At 42.8% G+C, this 17,878-nt stretch overlaps 3 protein-coding genes across 5 annotated transcripts; 2 read left to right on the forward strand and 1 right to left on the reverse strand.

Annotated features, from left to right (window-relative positions):
- Window positions 1-178: 178 nt before the first annotated feature.
- Window positions 179-4,414, reverse strand: LOC5515763. The gene is made up of 3 exons (XM_001635890.3): window positions 4,206-4,414; window positions 1,541-1,987; window positions 179-1,127 (listed from the first exon to the last, which is right to left on the reverse strand). The coding sequence occupies exons 1-3, from the start codon at window positions 4,267-4,269 to the stop codon at window positions 538-540; spliced, it is 1,101 nt and encodes a 366-aa protein (XP_001635940.2). The 5' UTR covers window positions 4,270-4,414; the 3' UTR covers window positions 179-537.
- Window positions 4,415-5,102: 688 nt separating this feature from the next.
- Window positions 5,103-8,444, forward strand: LOC5515824 (serine/arginine repetitive matrix protein 1-like). The gene is made up of 2 exons (XM_032385583.2): window positions 5,103-5,288; window positions 5,678-8,444. Exons 1-2 carry the CDS (start codon window positions 5,234-5,236, stop codon window positions 8,359-8,361), a joined length of 2,739 nt encoding a protein of 912 aa, XP_032241474.2. The 5' UTR covers window positions 5,103-5,233; the 3' UTR covers window positions 8,362-8,444.
- Window positions 8,445-8,639: 195 nt separating this feature from the next.
- Window positions 8,640-16,825, forward strand: LOC116620041 (MATH and LRR domain-containing protein PFE0570w). Of its 3 annotated transcripts, XM_048720671.1 has the most exons (6): window positions 8,640-8,881; window positions 9,657-9,872; window positions 10,169-10,306; window positions 10,479-12,038; window positions 12,438-13,018; window positions 13,097-13,502. In XM_048720671.1, the coding sequence occupies exons 1-6, from the start codon at window positions 8,830-8,832 to the stop codon at window positions 13,280-13,282; spliced, it is 2,733 nt and encodes a 910-aa protein (XP_048576628.1). In that variant the 5' UTR covers window positions 8,640-8,829; the 3' UTR covers window positions 13,283-13,502. The 3 variants fall into 3 exon arrangements, with proteins under 3 accessions (XP_048576628.1, XP_032241471.2, XP_032241470.2); XM_032385580.2 differs by lacking the exons at window positions 10,479-12,038; window positions 12,438-13,018; window positions 13,097-13,502 and adding exons at window positions 13,981-15,555; window positions 15,962-16,825; XM_032385579.2 differs by having other exon boundaries at window positions 12,438-13,502.
- The last annotated feature ends 1,053 nt before the right edge of the window (window positions 16,826-17,878 follow it).

The raw sequence follows: 17,878 nt of genomic DNA on the forward strand, positions 1-17,878 counted from the left end.
TTGGTGTATGTTCGAAGCAAAACCTTTGTCACATTGTCTTATGCTCATGCTCCAACGGGGGCCGAGGCTTGAAACTTGAGTGAAACTACTCGGTTTTGACAGTCATGAACTTTGTGTTGATTTGTTCCATTGTGAATTACAGTTTTCGGTTTCTGAGAATTGAGGGACGCAAGTGATCGGTAGTTTCGGTTCTTTATCTTCTTACCTTCTTACATATTCACACATGCATATTTACAGTACTGGAAAAGGTGCATGCAGGGGTTTTCCAGGCTATTTAGGTCACATAATTTATTAAGGAGCTGTGTCTTAGTTTATAGGCCCTTTATTGAACAAATCTAATTTTAAAAAATGACCTCTTTGATATCCCAGTCAAACGAGAAAACATCTTAAAGGTCGCCATATGATTATGAACTGAATCTCATGAATTAGTCCGCCTCAAGCGAGGGCCTTGATAGTCCAAGAAAGCTAACTAGCTCATGCTTATGATACATTGAAGGAATCTTTTGAGTTAGTGTCTATCAAACAAACTTTTTGTGCTCACGACTGTTTTTTGTTTTGCTTTCTCTTGGTGAATTTTTTTGGAACAGATGCGCGTGTACTTGACATTTTACTCGAAATAGTTATATTGTCTTTTGCCCTTTCAAGCTTCTGCCTTCGGGAAAAAGGTCCATCATTCAGCCAACTGCGAGGCGATGGCTTGTGCTTGGAGTCCGATGGGTACATCATAGACTTAGATGCCTTCAGGATATTTTTAAGTATGCCCACAGGCTTACCTTTACTCTCTACCTCACCGTCTAAAAAGGACTCAAACGACGGCGACTTTGATGGCCCATAAATAGACGAGCTAGCCACAGTCAAATCCTCGTTGAGAATCTTAGAGGGGTCGCTTAAAAGCTTTTTGTGCTTCGAATACAGCCCTTTCGACGAGCTTGGTAAAGAGAACTGATCGAGTTCGCTGAGTAAATTACGGTGCGTGGATTTCGGGCTCGCCAACAGTGAGTCGCCGTCGGCAAGATAAGCAGGCTTCTCCTCAAATACCATATTAGGGTTGGTGTTAGACGTTCTTGTCAGCGCGCCAGTGTTGCCATTCCCCCCCATCATCGGTACGTCATCAAACGCTGACAGATCTGTGGTATTAATAGACATACCCTTATCAGTTTTTACTCTTTTTACTTTAGTTTGCCTGACCGATTTTATGCACATATTGTAAGAAATCTCATTGACCTATACGGTAGCCTGTGTACAGCAGCCGAGGGGGGGGGGGGGGGGGGGGGGTGAGAGAGAGAGAGAGAGAGAGGGGTTTTGCCTGTGAATCTATCCTCCTAAACTGAACCCGCACTGAAAAATAACTACTTTATATTGCCAATATTTTTTATTTATTGATATTAATATCATAATTTTAATCAATCCATAAAATAAATAATAAATGAAACCAATTCTTGTCACCTAGACCTAGTATTTGGTAAAAATGCCTATACCCTAGTGAGTGCCTGTTCCCTTTATCTCCTAAAAAAATGTTTTTATGGCTTATCAAACTGACCTGGTCGACCCTTGGTCCCCATATCCATTCCTTCGAGGGGGTTTCCAGCAAATGGACTACTTGACGGGCTATTCCCGCTAGGCATGCGCTCATTAGGGAACAGAACAGGGTCCTCGGGATAGATAGTCTTTGTGGGACTCCTAGAGGCCTGGGGCGAGAAGAACTTGGGCCATTGCGCGGTCCCTTGTACAAAAGCTACTTGTTCTGGTGATAACGTATTCATTTCTAGTCCATTGTAGGGTCTACCCTGCCTCAACACCTCGCGAGCCTGGTGGAACTCCGGACTAATCATACTCTGCAATTTGAACTCAGCTTCGTCTATTTTCACTGTATCTTGGCCCAACATTTCTTCTTTTTTGCTCGCTCGCTGGTCGACATATTTAGGTTGTGAGCCTGCTCTTGGCTGGGATTTGACAGCGGATTGTGAGTGAGGATTTGCACTTTTTGCTGGAAAAAGGGTAAAATAAGGAGCTAGTTGAAAACATGATTCAATTATATAAAAGATGCTGAACGAATTTGGGTTTTAGCGTATATGTTAATTATTACAACAATGAGCTATAAAGTTCATTTCATTCAGTATACGAGTATTAGCGGAGCCGGCCGCGCGCGGAGCTCCATAGGTATAGAAATACGGTATATAGCAGGCCCGTAGCCAGGATTTTGAGCGGGGGGGGGGGGGGGGGGGGGGGGGTTCGTTTACCCATTTAGCGGACCTTTTTCTCTTAGGTAGCTCGCCCTAGCTCGCAGTGGTACTCCATTTTCCTTTATCAGAGCGGACCTTCCAGTTCTTCCGAACCCCCGAGCACCCCCCCCCCCCCCCCCCCCCTGGCTACGGGCCTGTATGGCTATGCGACTTGGTTTTTAAGGTCATCGCGCGGGTACCCTGTGGTGTCACACACCAAGTCAGCCGTGCAACTCCCAGGCCCCACGCGGCCCTGGAATGGCGACAAAGTGCAAGCACGAAGAAAGGAAGAAAGTTCTTGTTGATTATGTGGAATATGGTGGAAACCAGTGCCTGTTTATTTTATTTATATTGATATTTTTAAGAAAATTAGGCTTGAAAAGGATCAAAGTCTTGAGACCGCCTAATGTGGGAGAGTTGACAGCTATGTTGTGATGGGAAATAACCACTGTGGTAACAATGATAACAAAGTGGTTTATGAAAACTTCAGTATGGCATATCTAATTTAGATGCCATAGACTAAACAGTGTCCAACTATACTATTCTATCTTGGGAATGCTGTTCTTCGCAAGGACAAAGCTTGTCAGAATGTAGCTTTGATAAATGTACATTAACAGAACTTGTGCTTTTTCAATATTATAAATCTGTAAAGAAAACAGTTTCATGTCAACTTTAAGATAATGGGAAAAGGTAAATGTCAAGAGAGTGCTTAATCCAATTATTCGCATTACCTTTATATTTCTTGATACCAAACCTCTCAAGTCAAATTCTTCTGTTTGCCTTAGAAGTTAGCATTAGCAAGCTGTCAGTGATGACTTAGATGTATTTTGTTAGGATTTTCTTCCAAAACCAATACGTTTTTCTCCAATGCATTCATTTTGGAGTAGGTCACCAACAACAGGCCAGTATATGGTAAAAGGTGTATGCACCAATATCTATGAATTTCTAAAATCAGTCTAATGAATCGCCACTAAATCGATACATAAAAGCTACTGCATATGGCATCTAAACTGACTATATTTTGGGGGATCTTTGGAATGACATATTCTTCACAAGGGCAAAGCTTGTAAGAATATTGTTTGTATTAAAAATATTCACAATGGAACTTCTATGAAGGAACATAAGAATTTACCATTAGACTTTTGACAACTTTGACAGCCATAGTCACACCAGGAATTGTGTACTTTAATGTACTGCATAATTTATATTACTAAATGATGGCTGACAGGAGCAAAAAATGGCAAAATTAAAATTGAAAGGTCGTGTTAGCTTACATTTTGTCGATAATTTGCCTAGAGGTTCCTTGCATAATATAAAACAAAATAAGCTTTAGTAATTTTTGGATGATGATACGTTCCTGGAATATGATTAAGCAAAGTTGCCATAGATCATGAAAAAAGTAGTAATTTTTGCCCAAATTGGGCAATTTCAGACAAATCAAGAGTCTTACAAGTTGCAATATCTCAAGAACGGATTATCTACCAAAACAATACTAAAGCTTATTTTGTTTTATATTACACAAGAAACATCTATGCAAAAAATCAAGCGAGTATAAGCTAACACAACCTAGAATTTGAACTTTGCCATTTTCTGCCCCTGTCATGGTGGCTGGATCCATTTTGTAACTATAGGCTGTAAAAAACTTTGGTATTTTTAATCTCATAAACAAATCCATTCTAAAGATGAGAAGAGCAGGATCCTAGACCCCTAGCTCTAATAAAACCTCAATCAGTCAACACAAAAAGGGTTCAATGAGGGCTCCGCTTTAAGGCAGTGCCTAAATCTATATATCATGGATACTAGGGTATTGGTATTAAAGCATCATAAAATACATGTCCCACCCCTTTGAATTTTGACTACAAAATTGTTATTGTTATTGTAATAGGTATTTCATAAGACTCATCAAACAATTGATCGGCCACACAAACCACAAGTGAATCTCTTTAGGATCGCGTTTCTCACCGACACATGAAAGCTACTCACTTTTGTCTTTTCCTGCCGCAGCACTACATAGAACAGCGAGTAACAAACTCAGTAAAATGTTCATTTTTCTTGTGTTATGTCTCCATGAACATGGGAAGCAGCCCGGGAGGGAGGATAAGGCGAGATTCCCGCGCGATCCTACAGGTGCCTGTCACGGCACTTGTCCACAACTGGTAAACGAAGCGCGTGAGGGATGATGGGATTATCAATGCTACGGATTACATGGGCTCTTCTTCATGCTTTAAATTTTATATGATACTGAAGAAAGCTGCCATATGTCTTGTATGGTTGTCTATCGGCCTTTTTGTACTTTTCGCACCATTCATAAATGTGATTCAGGTGAACATGACGTATAATCAAGCCATATTTTGGTGTTAAATGACAACCTCTAAACAAGGGGCGGATATGATAGGCAATTTAATTTTTTGCTTAACTTTCAAACACTCAAATGTGCAAAAAAAACCTAATGTATATAAAAATTCAACTCGATGATGTAAAAACCATCATTTCGTTGTACCTTTCGCTGTTCTTTATACAGATATTTCAGTGGCCCATCCCTCTTTCGGGGGATTACAAACCTGGGGTTGACGAGTGTTAAAATTATCGGTTTATCTTTTAATTTGGACACGCGGGAACTATGATGCTTTTAAAAGTATATGCCTCATAACGACTAATTAGATATTGAAATTTAAGTTATCAAAATGACTTGCAACTGTTTTAGCTTGGGGGAATATGTTAATCTTTTTTATTAAAACAAGATAGTTTGTTGAGAATGGAGATCTTGGCTCTCACTGTGTCATAGTTGCTTTCACCGGAGTACAGGGGGAGGGGGCTATCATACTGGAATAAAGATGGTAGGTAAATGCAATCTCCATGCTTTCCCCTCATCACGTGATGCGAATGATCTCATTTCTGTTTCGATCAAATTCGCTAAAGACAAAACAAAGGCGTTGTTTTGTATATAATTAACCCACACAAATATGTCTAGATTGTAATGGTGGCGCTGAAGGGTCAATGAATAGCTTGAAATGGTGAAATGGAAAGGATATGTGTTTCTGTGGACGGTGGTACTGCTGTTTCCAGGTGCGTAACATGTTTGTTGAAGAAGACACTTGAAACACGGGAAGAGGCCAATCACGAAGAGGCCGTCTTCTCTTCTTACATTCACTTTATTAGAATTGTTCTTTAATCTTTCAGTCTCATGGAAAGTAAATAATTTTGGTTTTGGGTCAGTCACTGATCGTCTTGGGTCATCGCAGAAATGAATAGCGCTACCTGTTGCTGTATTTGTCGGCCATCACTGCTTTTCTCTATCGGCTAGATCCAGCACTCGGCACAAACGTACCGTTATGACATCGCAAAGCCGCAAATGAATTGTATTAGTTATCAAAACAAGGCTTCTTAGGTGATTTGCGATGGCCAAAAGATAGTGAATACAGGTTTCAAACCAAATTATTGCTTATCTGTTTCAGCTGTTACCAATGGGCTTGTGAGAGAGAGGAGAGTGCTGAACGAGCCAGGTGATGTAGGAAAGAATGGAAACTCTCTCATGCCATCAAATAAACGACAACAAATAATATACCTTCTAAACAAGACAAAAACTAATGACCTTAGCAAGCGAAACGAGGAACCGCCGAGTACCATCAAGATGGAGTCGCTTGGTAAAGAGTTGACTGTGGATGGTCGAGTGGTTAGCATGACTACTTTGCCGTCAAAGGTTCAGTCTTTCGCGTTTTATGGTCCATCAGAAGAGCTCCATGGAAGAGGGTTTAAAGAAGTTGAGGTAAATAAAGGTGATGGGCCACCAAGATTATCTCAAGGAGAAACTCCCTCAGAGAAACCTCCTACGCAGACAAAAGCTTCTCCTAAAGAACAGGTGATAAGTGAATCGGTTAAGCAGACGTTAACCAACGGGCCAGTAAAAAAGACAATTTCTTCTACTGTGCAGGACAATACACAGTCTGGTACGCAAAAGTCCGTCATCAGTAAGAGCAATCAAGAGCGACCAATGTCATTACAAGATGAAGAGCAATCTTCCAAGTCTCGCGTAAAAAATAGTTACATACGTCTAGGACGACTACAGGACGGCGAGATCGTTCCACCAAGACATCGTATAGAACCAAACGTCGTCTCCATTTCTCAAGACGACATCGATAGCACTGATGCCTACTATCCTCCAAGGGTGCACTACGACCCAGGCGATCACAGCCGGCTACTGCTGCCTGGAGAGGAGCCCGATGAGCGGCCCGCAGAGAGGTGGCGGGTGCCTAGGAGGAGGTTCTACCATCATAGCCACCATCATACGTACTACCCGCCGGATTCCTCGACACTTCCACCGTTCAGCCCGGAGCAGGAAGCCCCATTCAGAAGGGTATTCTATCAGCCGGTAATGCAGGTTCCTGTGATGCAGCAACAGATAGAGCCACAGCAGGCATACCTACCTCCGGGATACGGGCAGACAGATCCCGGTCTACCACCCCTCATGACAGGGCCAGCACCTCCTCAGCTCATGTACCCTGTAGCTCCCGTACCTGTTAGCCCAATGCAGCAGGAAGGGGAACCGTATGGACAACAGCTTCAAGGAAGCGATGGAAGAGGGTATAGGGGAGAGGAGTATCGGGATAGTCCGCAGCCTCTTGCTTCTCATTGGGTGGATGAACAGGGAGGGGCCAGGAGCATGGTGGGCGGGGAGGTTCCTAGACCGGAACCACTCCCTGAATATCGTTCCGATTTGGAAAGAGACAGCTATTACCGTGAAAGTAGAAGAAGGAGCTACTTCAGGGACAGAGATGATGCATACTACGATGACAGGCGAGAGGACGAACCTAGACGATCCAGGTACCGCGACTTTAGGGATGATTATGATGATGGTCGGCCACGGCATTTTTCAAGAAGATACCCCGACATCAGAGAAGAGGAGATGGACGAGCGAGAACCTCAAGAGTATAGGAGTTCCTCGTACGTCGACGAGAATGCTGATACCCGAAGTAATCCGCCTATGTATCGCGGACCCCCCCCGTACGCTGAATACGAAAGGCCTCGAGGTACCCCGCCAGAATATCGATTCCCCTCAGAAGAACCCCCGCCATACGCCGAAGAGAATGCAATCAGCCGAAGCAATCCCCCAGTGTATACCCCCAAGGAAGAAGACGACGACGACGACGATGACGAGGAATCTGAGACAGAAGACTCACAGACAACTTTACAGGACTCAAGGGATGAGCCTCTTGAGCAGCCGCCAGAGCCGCTACCACAAGAGGCAGTAGAACAGCCAGCGAGGAAAGCACAACCGCAGAGCCAGCAACAGCAGGTGGTAGTACCAGAGCCATCAGTCGAGCCACCACAAGTCCCTGAACCGCCTAGAGTAGATCGAATTAGTCCATTTGATGGAATGCAATTACCGCAGCTAGAGCCAACGGGAGACGAGGCTCCGGCTGTGATAAGAATACCTGGCAGATCACGTGAAAGGTTCGTGCCAGAACCGCCGCGCTACCAGGAGCCCCTCTCAGCAAGCGCACTTAGCAGGGACCAGCTCATGTTCCTACCGAACAGGGAAAGAACACCCTCGCAATTCCCAAGACAGCGACTCCAGCCCGATGCCAGCCCGGATGCTGATATATCGGAGATGTCGGAGTCTGAGGCACGATTTAGAGAGCGCATGAACTTGGAGATGGAGGCTGGAGAGATGCCACTTCTAACATCCAAGGATACTATCCCCAAAGGCCTCGGCGATCTGAAAAACACCATCATCAGGCTCAATGGAAAGCCTCTGGAAAGGGGCAGTGATCTACGCAGCAAAATTATCAATGGGAGATACGTGAGAGGCAAAGGCAAATTGATCACTTCCAAAGGGCCGATAAATATCCGAGTGTCACACACTAAAGGAAAAAAAAGAATGAAAATTATAGATATCATATCCCCGCAGCAATTTCATGTTTCTGATGCAAGGAGTAGGATAGGAAGACTGCTGATAAAGGCTGCTAAGAAAAATGACATGGTAACGAGTCACTTCACTAAGGGAGGACCTCGAAACAAAGGAAAAGAGGATGAGAAAACACTGGATCGCGTAGCATCCATGATAGCCACTCGTCTTCTGCATACAAACAAGACGGGAAAAACGAGCTTGAAGTCAAGCCTCGAGAAAATGAACAAATAATTTGTGAGCTGCTTATTAAGGCTAAATTTCGCTTACATGTACACTGTAAATACGAATTTCAATAAAACAAGGAAATGCATAAATCTTTTTTGGTTCTTGTTCTATTTCATCCCTCACAGAAATAGTCCCACTATAGCAAAATGTGTTTTATTTCTAGTCGTATACCCTATCCATTTCCATGACAACCCTTGAAAGCTCCCTGTCACACTTTATCACGTGACACGCTAGGTCAACTCATCTTGCTGTGATCTTTTCATTCATGATTTATCAACCACCTGTGAACCCTACAATCTCCCAACCTGCCTTTCCCAACCCCTTTCCATAAAAACATCTTATAACAGAAGTATCGTCTATCAGATTGTTTTGTCTTTAGTTTAGACAAAGCAACCAGGAATGCCAAAGTGACATGGTACTTTACAAAACGTTCATGGTGTTTTGGTAGTCCTCAATTCAGAGATTTAGCAAGCAATGCGAGGGACATTACTTCTACTGTTCGCCCTCGTCGCCCATGGAGGATCAGGTCAGTTCATGTTGTTGTTTTCTTTGTTTGTATATTTTCTTGTCTTGGTCAAGGCGTATAGGTTGTGTTTGATGTGCACAATTCAAAGAACAACAATAAAACATATGTTCATTCGCTTGATAGGAGCACATAAAATACTTTTTTAAAAATCAGTTGCGAACATCAAATCGAATTCACCGGTATTGTTTACACCATTTTGTCTTTTCGTGATTAGTACTGTTTGGCTTAGAAGGCCTTTTTTAACTTTGGCATGATGTTCAGATTTAGGCAGGAAGCGTACAGAACTTATATACGTCTGAAAGGTGGAATGTAATACATTAAAAAACAATCAAATACTCTTAGCCACTTTGTCATTTATAGTACAAGTTCTCTTACAAGCTCTTAAAAAATCTCTTATACGCAGAAAGCTCTAATAATTCACTCAGCTAAACTGTATAGGGTTGAGTGCTGTTAGTAAAGTTGCCAATTACTGTACGGTCACTTCCTGTGCTGTGCCACTTGTCAATGTCCTAAAAACCTTTTGAAAAATTGTTCCGTATCTCGTCTGAAAACCTCTGATGTGAAACATTCAGGCGCGTACCCAGGATTGGCCGAGGGATGCGGAGGGTGCGCAGTCATAAGTATCATATGGGAAAAGCATAGTATTTGAAGATTCTTTAATAAGAAATGACCCACTTTTTGGCCGCCAAAGGGGCGCGCGCACCCTGTGTACGCACCTGACATTTTTAAATTTTTGTTACAAAGTAAAAGCAACACCGCTCCTATCTTCTTTCAGTGTTTGGCGACAATGTGGAGTCACAAGCCGATGCCATGGCTCGAGCGATAGAAAGCGAAAGCAAACTAGTAGAAGCTCAGAGTGATGCAATGGTGGGAGCAATCAATGCAAAAGCAAGAACTGTGGATAGCGCAGAAGCGGAGCAGAAGTTTGAACGGGCAAGTCAGAAAACAGAAAACGTAATGGACAGCGCTGAGCAAGCAGTGGAGGATAAAGGTAAGGTCTACCTAGAGAAAGAGAAGGAAAAACTGTAGAGTGACAAGTAATGAATCAGCAATGTGCAAGGGTAGCATGTCCAAAGCTAGAAAAGTTTGAGATTTTCTCACATAATCTGTCTTCCAATATTGAATAATAACAACAAAGGTTAGCTAACTAGGGCTCTGATGTTTTGACCCTAAGTGCCTCATTAGTTTAAGTTTAAGTTAGATAACAATAGTTGTATCGCACCCCACATTTAATAAAGATACAAATCCTATAACTTATTGGCCATGTTATCAAATGATCCGTTACAGCCAGCAAAGCCGAAGAGAAGCAAAACAGAGCAGAAGACAAGATGGAAGCCTTGTCCAAGAAGGTTGAACGGATTGCAAACACAGATTCAAGTAATAGCACCACTGCAAGAGATTCAAGGCCGGTTATACTTGGATCAGGTGAGGCTTATATTTATCGATTGATTGTATTAATTTGACCTATTTCATCGATACAAATATACCACATGCCTTCACTTCTTACTGTTGTATGACTTTGATACTACCCACGACAATAACGGTGAAAATGACTCAAACATTGAATAATGACACTCTGAAAACACTTGTTCTTAAGGTAAGACATCCGGACAAGCAATCCATGATAACGCCCACTCCCGAGTGACGATATCTTACCAGACACACCTTAAACAACACGAGACGGACAACGACTGCGAAGACGCTACTGACATTAACCTTGACGGTCCCTTGTCCAATGATTGCGAGGACAAGGGATTTGATGGTGCTTCTGACGAGTTAGCCCCGGAGGAGGGAAACGCGTTTGACAAACCAGGCGAAGAGTATGAGAGTAAGAGATCGATAGAGAGCTCAGCCAAGCCTAGGCTGACCATATCGTATCATGTTCCCGCACCGAGGGAAAAATCTGTTGGCGAGATGATAAAAGGCACGGATGGTGATGATCCTATGGACTACACGACGCCCAAACACAAGGGTGACGTTGAGCTCAAGGAAAAGAACGTTGACTTTGTGTTCAGTAGTAACGAGGAGCCTGGAGATACGGAGTTCATGGATCATACAGCTGAACATCCAGGAGTTTCCCTGTTCGAAAAGCAACATGGAGATGAAAGTGTGGATGTCAGCGATAAACCATTTTCCGACGACATCAAACATGTCGATGATGAGGCCAACAAGGAGGATGATAGTGCGGACCTCAACAAGGAACAGAAACACACAAGTAAACACAAGAAGAAGGATAAGGCAGTTACACACAAACATGAAGAGTCTGATAAAGGTGAGCAGCAAGACAATATGGATGAATCTGACTATAAGGCTGGAGAATTAGCTAGCACGCTAATGCATCTATTTGGGAGAAAGCACGCAAAACACGTGGCCACGGACAAACAGACGAGCCATGAGGAAGAGCACAGCAAAGAGAAATCTGTTAATATCAATTTGATGTTTGGAAACAGTGCCCCATCCGAGCATCAACATGATAATGCACATGACAAGGAGCAGGCCGACAGGCAGGGCAAGCCACAATTCAGTGGGCAAGATAAATCTTCAGAACAACATAAGAATAGCACGACGCTCAAGATTAAACTGGTAGTTTCCCCAGAGATGGGCTCAAAGGCGGGACAACAAAGTCCAGCTCCTTATATGGAACGACAAGATGATGAGCAGAAACAAAGTGTCAAAGTGGATACCGACAAAACGCTCAAGATTAAACTACACATCAACCCAGAAACAGGTGAGATAGTACGTCACCATCATCGTCATCATCACCACAAAGAAGAAGCAGAGGAGCAAGGTCCAACAGGAAAGGTATCATCAGAGATGATGAGCAAGCCAGGAAGGAAGAAGTTTCCGATGATGCTCTTCCCGATTAAAGACTTTTTACGTCCAGGTAATGTCAATCCTTCGATGCAGCCATTCGCCTTTAATCCGCGCCCAACGCCATCTATGATGGCACCAAACCCTTCGGGATCTTCTTTTCTGGCAGACGCACCGCATCAGATTAGCGACAGAAAGACACCGATGCAGAGCACTGACTATGGAATTGCCAACAACGTCTTTATTGCGCCATCGAAAATCGGAAGACCTAATCTCAAGGTGATGAATGAGTTGGAAGAGGACACTATCTTAAGGAAGCTCGCTAAGCAGACATCACGAGAACAAGGTATATAGAAATGTTAAAAACAGCGCTCAAACAGTTATGGATGATATATAATGCACTTAGGCTGATAATATTTTATATGCAGGATACTCTGCCCCTAGTAAGGAAGCAAACAATGTCAGGGCCAGCGATTCTTGTTGATCAAATTATGAAATTATTATAAATCTAATAAGCAGTACTTTTTGCTTGACGTTGTTTGAGCACATGCAAGAAATTTTGGGGTCAGATAATATGATCATAAAATATTTGCGGATAAAATATTTAGCCACAGAAAGTTTCAAGTACAAGTAAAAACCTAACAGTGATTTGCACTGATCACCAATGATTAAAACATTAACCATACTTGAGTATAAATTCAGTTTACATGACCAAATAATACCTTTGTAATATGTGTGCTTTTAGCTTTCCAAGACCTCGCTACTAAGCTCATGTCACACCAAATAAACAGCAAGTTGGCGCAACTAAAACCAAATGACATACCGGACCCTAAATGGCAATATTGGCCGTCTTTATTTGACAAGAATATCGGACAAGTGGCCGGTTCACAACAGATGAGCGTGCTACCGGAAGGAGCAGTCGATTTGATGCAAACAGAGTTCCCTGAATACGCACAGAGGGAGGCGCAGGTCGAGAAGACACCAGAAGAAATCAGCGTCTTTGGCGTCAAGAAGACTCAGGTTGCAAGGAAGATAGAGAACGTAGGTAGGCAGATGTTGGGAAAGATAGGGAAAGAGGGCAACGCAAAGGTGAAAAAGATAGGCAAAAACATCGCTAAGAAGAAGTGGGACAAAGCGAACTTAGGCACGGAGAATAAAGAAAAAGAAAAAGTTCGCCAGGATTGGGGAAAGGCAAGAGTAGGAAATAATGATAGAGATTTGCACGGTAAAAGACATGGACTGAGAGAAACAGGAAATAGTAAGAAAAATATGGATAAAAACAGTTCTGTAGACAAGAGGGGAAAAGCCCAAGTAAACAAGAAAAAGGCAGCAGATAAATCAAAAGCACTTGAGGAATGGGGGAAGGCGAGTGTAGGAAAGCAAGCAAGGGTAAGTAGGAAAAAGGCAGCAGATAAATCAAAAGCACTAGAGGAATGGGGGAAGGCGAGTGTAGGAAAGCAAGCAAGGGTAAGTAGGAAAAAGGAAGCAGATAAATCAAAAGCACTAGAGGAATGGGGGGAGGCAAAATTGGGAAAGAAAGGTAGGAGAAATAGAAACCGGGACGCGTTAGGTAAAAAAAGAAGGGGGTAGAAAATAAAGCAAAAATGTGTAGGTTAGGAGTGGAAGGGGGGAAAGCGTGGTAAGGGGGAAAAGGGACGCAGATGATACAGGGTTAGGGAGAATATATAGAAAAGTCAAGGGAAATCACCTTATTTAACGTGGACCATCTAAACAATGTAAATAACGCTCATATTAATATAAACGAACCGCAAGATGTACTATTATAAGTAAATAAAACCAAGGACCAGCATCTTAGCATGCCAATGGTATCTACCTTTTTAAAAAACATCTACATCTCACAAAACCTTAAAGTTTATCCAACTACAACAAGTTGGACAACTCTCCAACTCTATCTTATCCACTACCAACGGACAATGTTACATGGTGGACACACGGACAATCACAAAGGGCGGTATAACTGTACGAGTTGTTGCTCGACGATACGTCAGGGACCGCGGGGCATGTTAAAAAGTGGGGGGATGTAATATTAAAAACGAAAAAGGATTTAATTATAATATTTGACTTGTTTCTGTCGCAAAAAGTGATGGGCCCGTCCCCCCCTGTCCCTCCCCCTCCGCGGTTCCTGTACAAAGTCGATTATGAAAAGACGAACCTAGACATAGAAAGTATATGCCGATCCATACTGAAACATCGACTTAACAAAAATACACCAGCGTATCCTCGAATCGAAGAGGTGACATAACTAACACTTATCGCTTCCCTTCAAGAACCAGTGACCAGGCAGGCGGCAGAACGTAACACAGTCAAACAAGACGATAAAGACGCCAAAAACACCATAGAACCGAGCAAGATAGTGGTGCTGCCCGACGTAGCGATTAAAGGTACTGACCCGTCTAACATGCAAGTGAAGGAGTTACAGGGGAAGAAGAGCAAAGGGCTGTGGCTAGCTGTCCATATTCCCGACAAAGCTAACGTAGGTAGACCGCTGAAGATCATCGCCACCAAAAACGCTGCTAACGATTTGGAGCGGGTGGTTGGTCCAAACAAGGAGACGCTTTTCAAGGAGCTGCAGACGATTATTGGCGTTGATGCGGACACTCTGAGAGAAATGCTCAAGGCTGGTGAGATACAAAATGACAAGTTAAAGCATCGACCAGTACACCATGACGATGACGATGACAGTGATGATGATGAAGAAAAAGAGGATGATGATGATGATGATAATGATGATGATGACACAAAGAATAGTGATGATGACAAGGAAGGAGAAAGCGACGAGAATGACAAGAAGCAGGGGGATGCTGACAACGAAGACAAAGAAGACAGTGGAGATCAGGACAATAATTGTGATGATACAGAAAACCAGGATAAAGATGATGATGATGACAGCAAGGATGATAATAAAGATGATGACAAAGATGAAGACGCGGATGAAGATGAGGATCATCCCAGAAAGAACAAGCCACGTGTTTCTAAGATAAAAGATAAAAACAAGGTCCTAATGGATGTGCTAAAATCAGCTGCCAACAAAAATTGTCGTCCGAAGAATGATAAAACTGTCATGCTACCATGGGCATTGAATGGGAGCCGAGCAGAACCACCAAAATTAGCGATAAATGAGATTCCGGTGAGTGATATAAATGAAACTACAGATGCGCAGTCAAGTGGTTATACAGCTTTAGAGGATTTCCTAAACAACAAGCAGACAAGACTCCCAGATCAGGACATTCAGAATCCATGCACTAAAATAACACATCCCCTGATGGCAAAGATCTGCAACAAAGTACAGCAGCAAAAACAGAAGAAACATCGTTATCATCGGCGCCATTATCATCATCATCATCATCATCGTCGTCGACATCATCATCACTCTCGTCCCGAGGTTCCAGACTATAGCTACGGCCATACTAAGTACTACCTTCACCTGAAGAAGCTGATGGAGAAATATATGGACAAGACGACTAACTTAAAAGAGCGTCAGATACTGAACCAGATAAACCTCCTTCTGAGCGATCAACTCCGCGCTGCGCCGGACGGCATGGTTCATATGTACACGGATAGAACCACTCCGACTAAATACGCACCAGGAATCAATAATCTGCTGAATAAAGTGGCCGGGGGGATTGGAGAGGAGTCCCAAGGTGCTCCGCAAGCTGACGATAGCCAACTCGATGACAGCGCGTACAACGGTCATGTGATCAAGATACCGCATGGTGGAGGTACTGGGTCTGAGGTGATGTCATCATCTCAAGCAAACGTGTTGAATAGCATTATTCACACCAAGTTGGGGGAGGATACAAATAACGCCGGTTTGAACATGAAGATGCTAAAGGAGGAGCTAGGTGAGGTGATTTACGCATTCGCAGCACAGTGTCAAGTTCATACTATATGCTAATATAGTGTATTCAAGTAAGGTTAAGATAAATACCTTTAAGCTAACAGGAATTAGGGGCTGATGGTAGCGGTCTTCTCAGTGAAGTCGAACATTTATATTGGGAACATTTGTGTTGGGATTTATAGAGGAAAACCCCATCTGCCCCCTTAAGCAAGTGCATGAAAAGGCTGAGGCTCTGACTTGAAAAACGTTACGCTAATAGCTCTGTCTAAAAACCGGTTCTAGGATGGGGGACATATCAGCCAAACAGATTAGGTTAAAATAAGGGGGAGATTACATTATCACATATCTAAACCTGGTGATAAATGGCATGCGTGTTTACACACTTGATGTTGATAACACGATGTTCCCAGGTCGAACCAACAGTGAGCTCGAGGAAGCCGAGAAGGAGAAGGCTGAAGACGCAGCCATCATGAAGAAATATATGTACAAGACCTCACGCTCGTCAGGGGGACCCTTCATCAAGTGGAGCGACATGCAGAAGGTTGCAGAGGAGAAGGTCAATGGCCAACAAGTGACGGTACTAAACCAAAACCAGGTGAACGTCAAGAACAACGAGCTCCCGGAGAGTAACCCGGATGTGCCTTCTATGGGGGGCTTTGTCCGAGGCCGACTGGGAAGCTTCTACAGAAGTCAGGGTAGAACAAACGATGCGAAATTCTGAAAATATTCGACTGTTTTTGTTATGGGCACAGAAAGTGAGGTCGAAAAAACGATGAGAAATCCTGAAAATATTCGACTGCTGAGTGTTAATTTTATGGGCACAGTTCAAACAGATGATGAGAATTCTTGAAACATTTATCTAAACTGTCAAATGTTTTTTTTATGGAAACAGAAAGCGAAATGATAAAAACCCCTGAAAATCATCGACTGTTGAATGAGCCAGGAGTCATGGTCATACAGACCATAAAAAGACCTGAAAATGATCGGGCTGTTGAATGCGAGATTTTTTCATATCACCTGTCCATCTAAGCATCTCTATCTCACACAGAAATCGAAACTATTTATATGAAAACAAAAATAATATAAGCTTCTCCGCAGACATCTTTGAAAAATCCTGAATCAAGGTGGCTTACTACTCGCTACGGAAAACACAAATTTTGACAATATCAAAACCAAAGACGTCTGCTGAGATGGCTAAGTATTTGATTGGCAAACTGAGACTGTATAAAAATTTAAGGCATAATTTTTGTAAATAAAAAGCGCCATAAAACAAAGTTTCAAGATAACAGTTAGTCTCCATGCTTTTATGGTATTAATACGTATTACTACTGCCATTAGAATGGATTGTTACTAGGGTCATGTGAACAGGATTATGTTGGCAGTGGGAGGGGCGTGTTGGTGGGTGGAAAAGTCATTCCGTCATTCAGTCACGCAAATTAACATCGCGAGAAATGATAAAATGCGCCTCACATGCCGCCTGGCTTTAAGAGGGTATCACTGAGCAAAAGACCTAGGGTAGACGCCGTTCTTTTCATGTACCGTTCAAGCAAATGCATGCCAATGAACCAATTCGATTGTTCTATGTCCATTCGCATTTGGAACGGCACAGGAAAAGAACGGCGTTTGTCGTAGGCCTTATACTCAATTGCTTACAAGTACAACTAAGATCACGAAACAAAGTCACACAAGAATGAAGATAATGGTACAAAATACGCAATTCGTCACGCAAGAATCTATTATTGGCTTTCCCAGATTACATGTATACAGGGAGTTGTGGGAACAACTCCCTGATGCGTAGTACATCTTGTGGGTCTTTTAGTAAAAAGGGTCACGTAACACAGTCACGCCATGATTACGATAATGGTACTAAGTAGTAACGCAAATCGTCATGCCAGGATTATGTGAAATAAGCCGATTTGGCACGGAATAGTTTTGCCCTCGCACGTACACACTTGCCATAATCCAGACATCACATCGGAACTGAGTGTGGTACGTTCTTCAAAAAGTTACTGACAACATTTCACATTGTTTCCAACTCAAACAACAACCCTCAAAGATATATGATATATTTTCGCAAGATAATAAAATGATTTATATGCTGTGTCGCATAGTAGGCGGCCTTGATAATCCCGCCGCGAGGAGGCTTTTGGCTAAACCAAAACTATAAAATGTTTTTATTGTGGCTCCATTAAAAAACGCCGGATCTCCGGGAACCATAGGAGACGTGCATTAATGAAGTTATCGAGATGTCGTGTAATTAAAAGATCTGAACGCCAAGCAATATCCGCGAAAATGACCCCTGCTCGGCCAATGAGGAAATTTAGAAA

Source organism: Nematostella vectensis, chromosome 2 (genome assembly GCF_932526225.1).
Source record: "Nematostella vectensis chromosome 2, jaNemVect1.1, whole genome shotgun sequence".
Classification (NCBI taxonomy): domain Eukaryota; kingdom Metazoa; phylum Cnidaria; class Anthozoa; order Actiniaria; family Edwardsiidae; genus Nematostella; species Nematostella vectensis.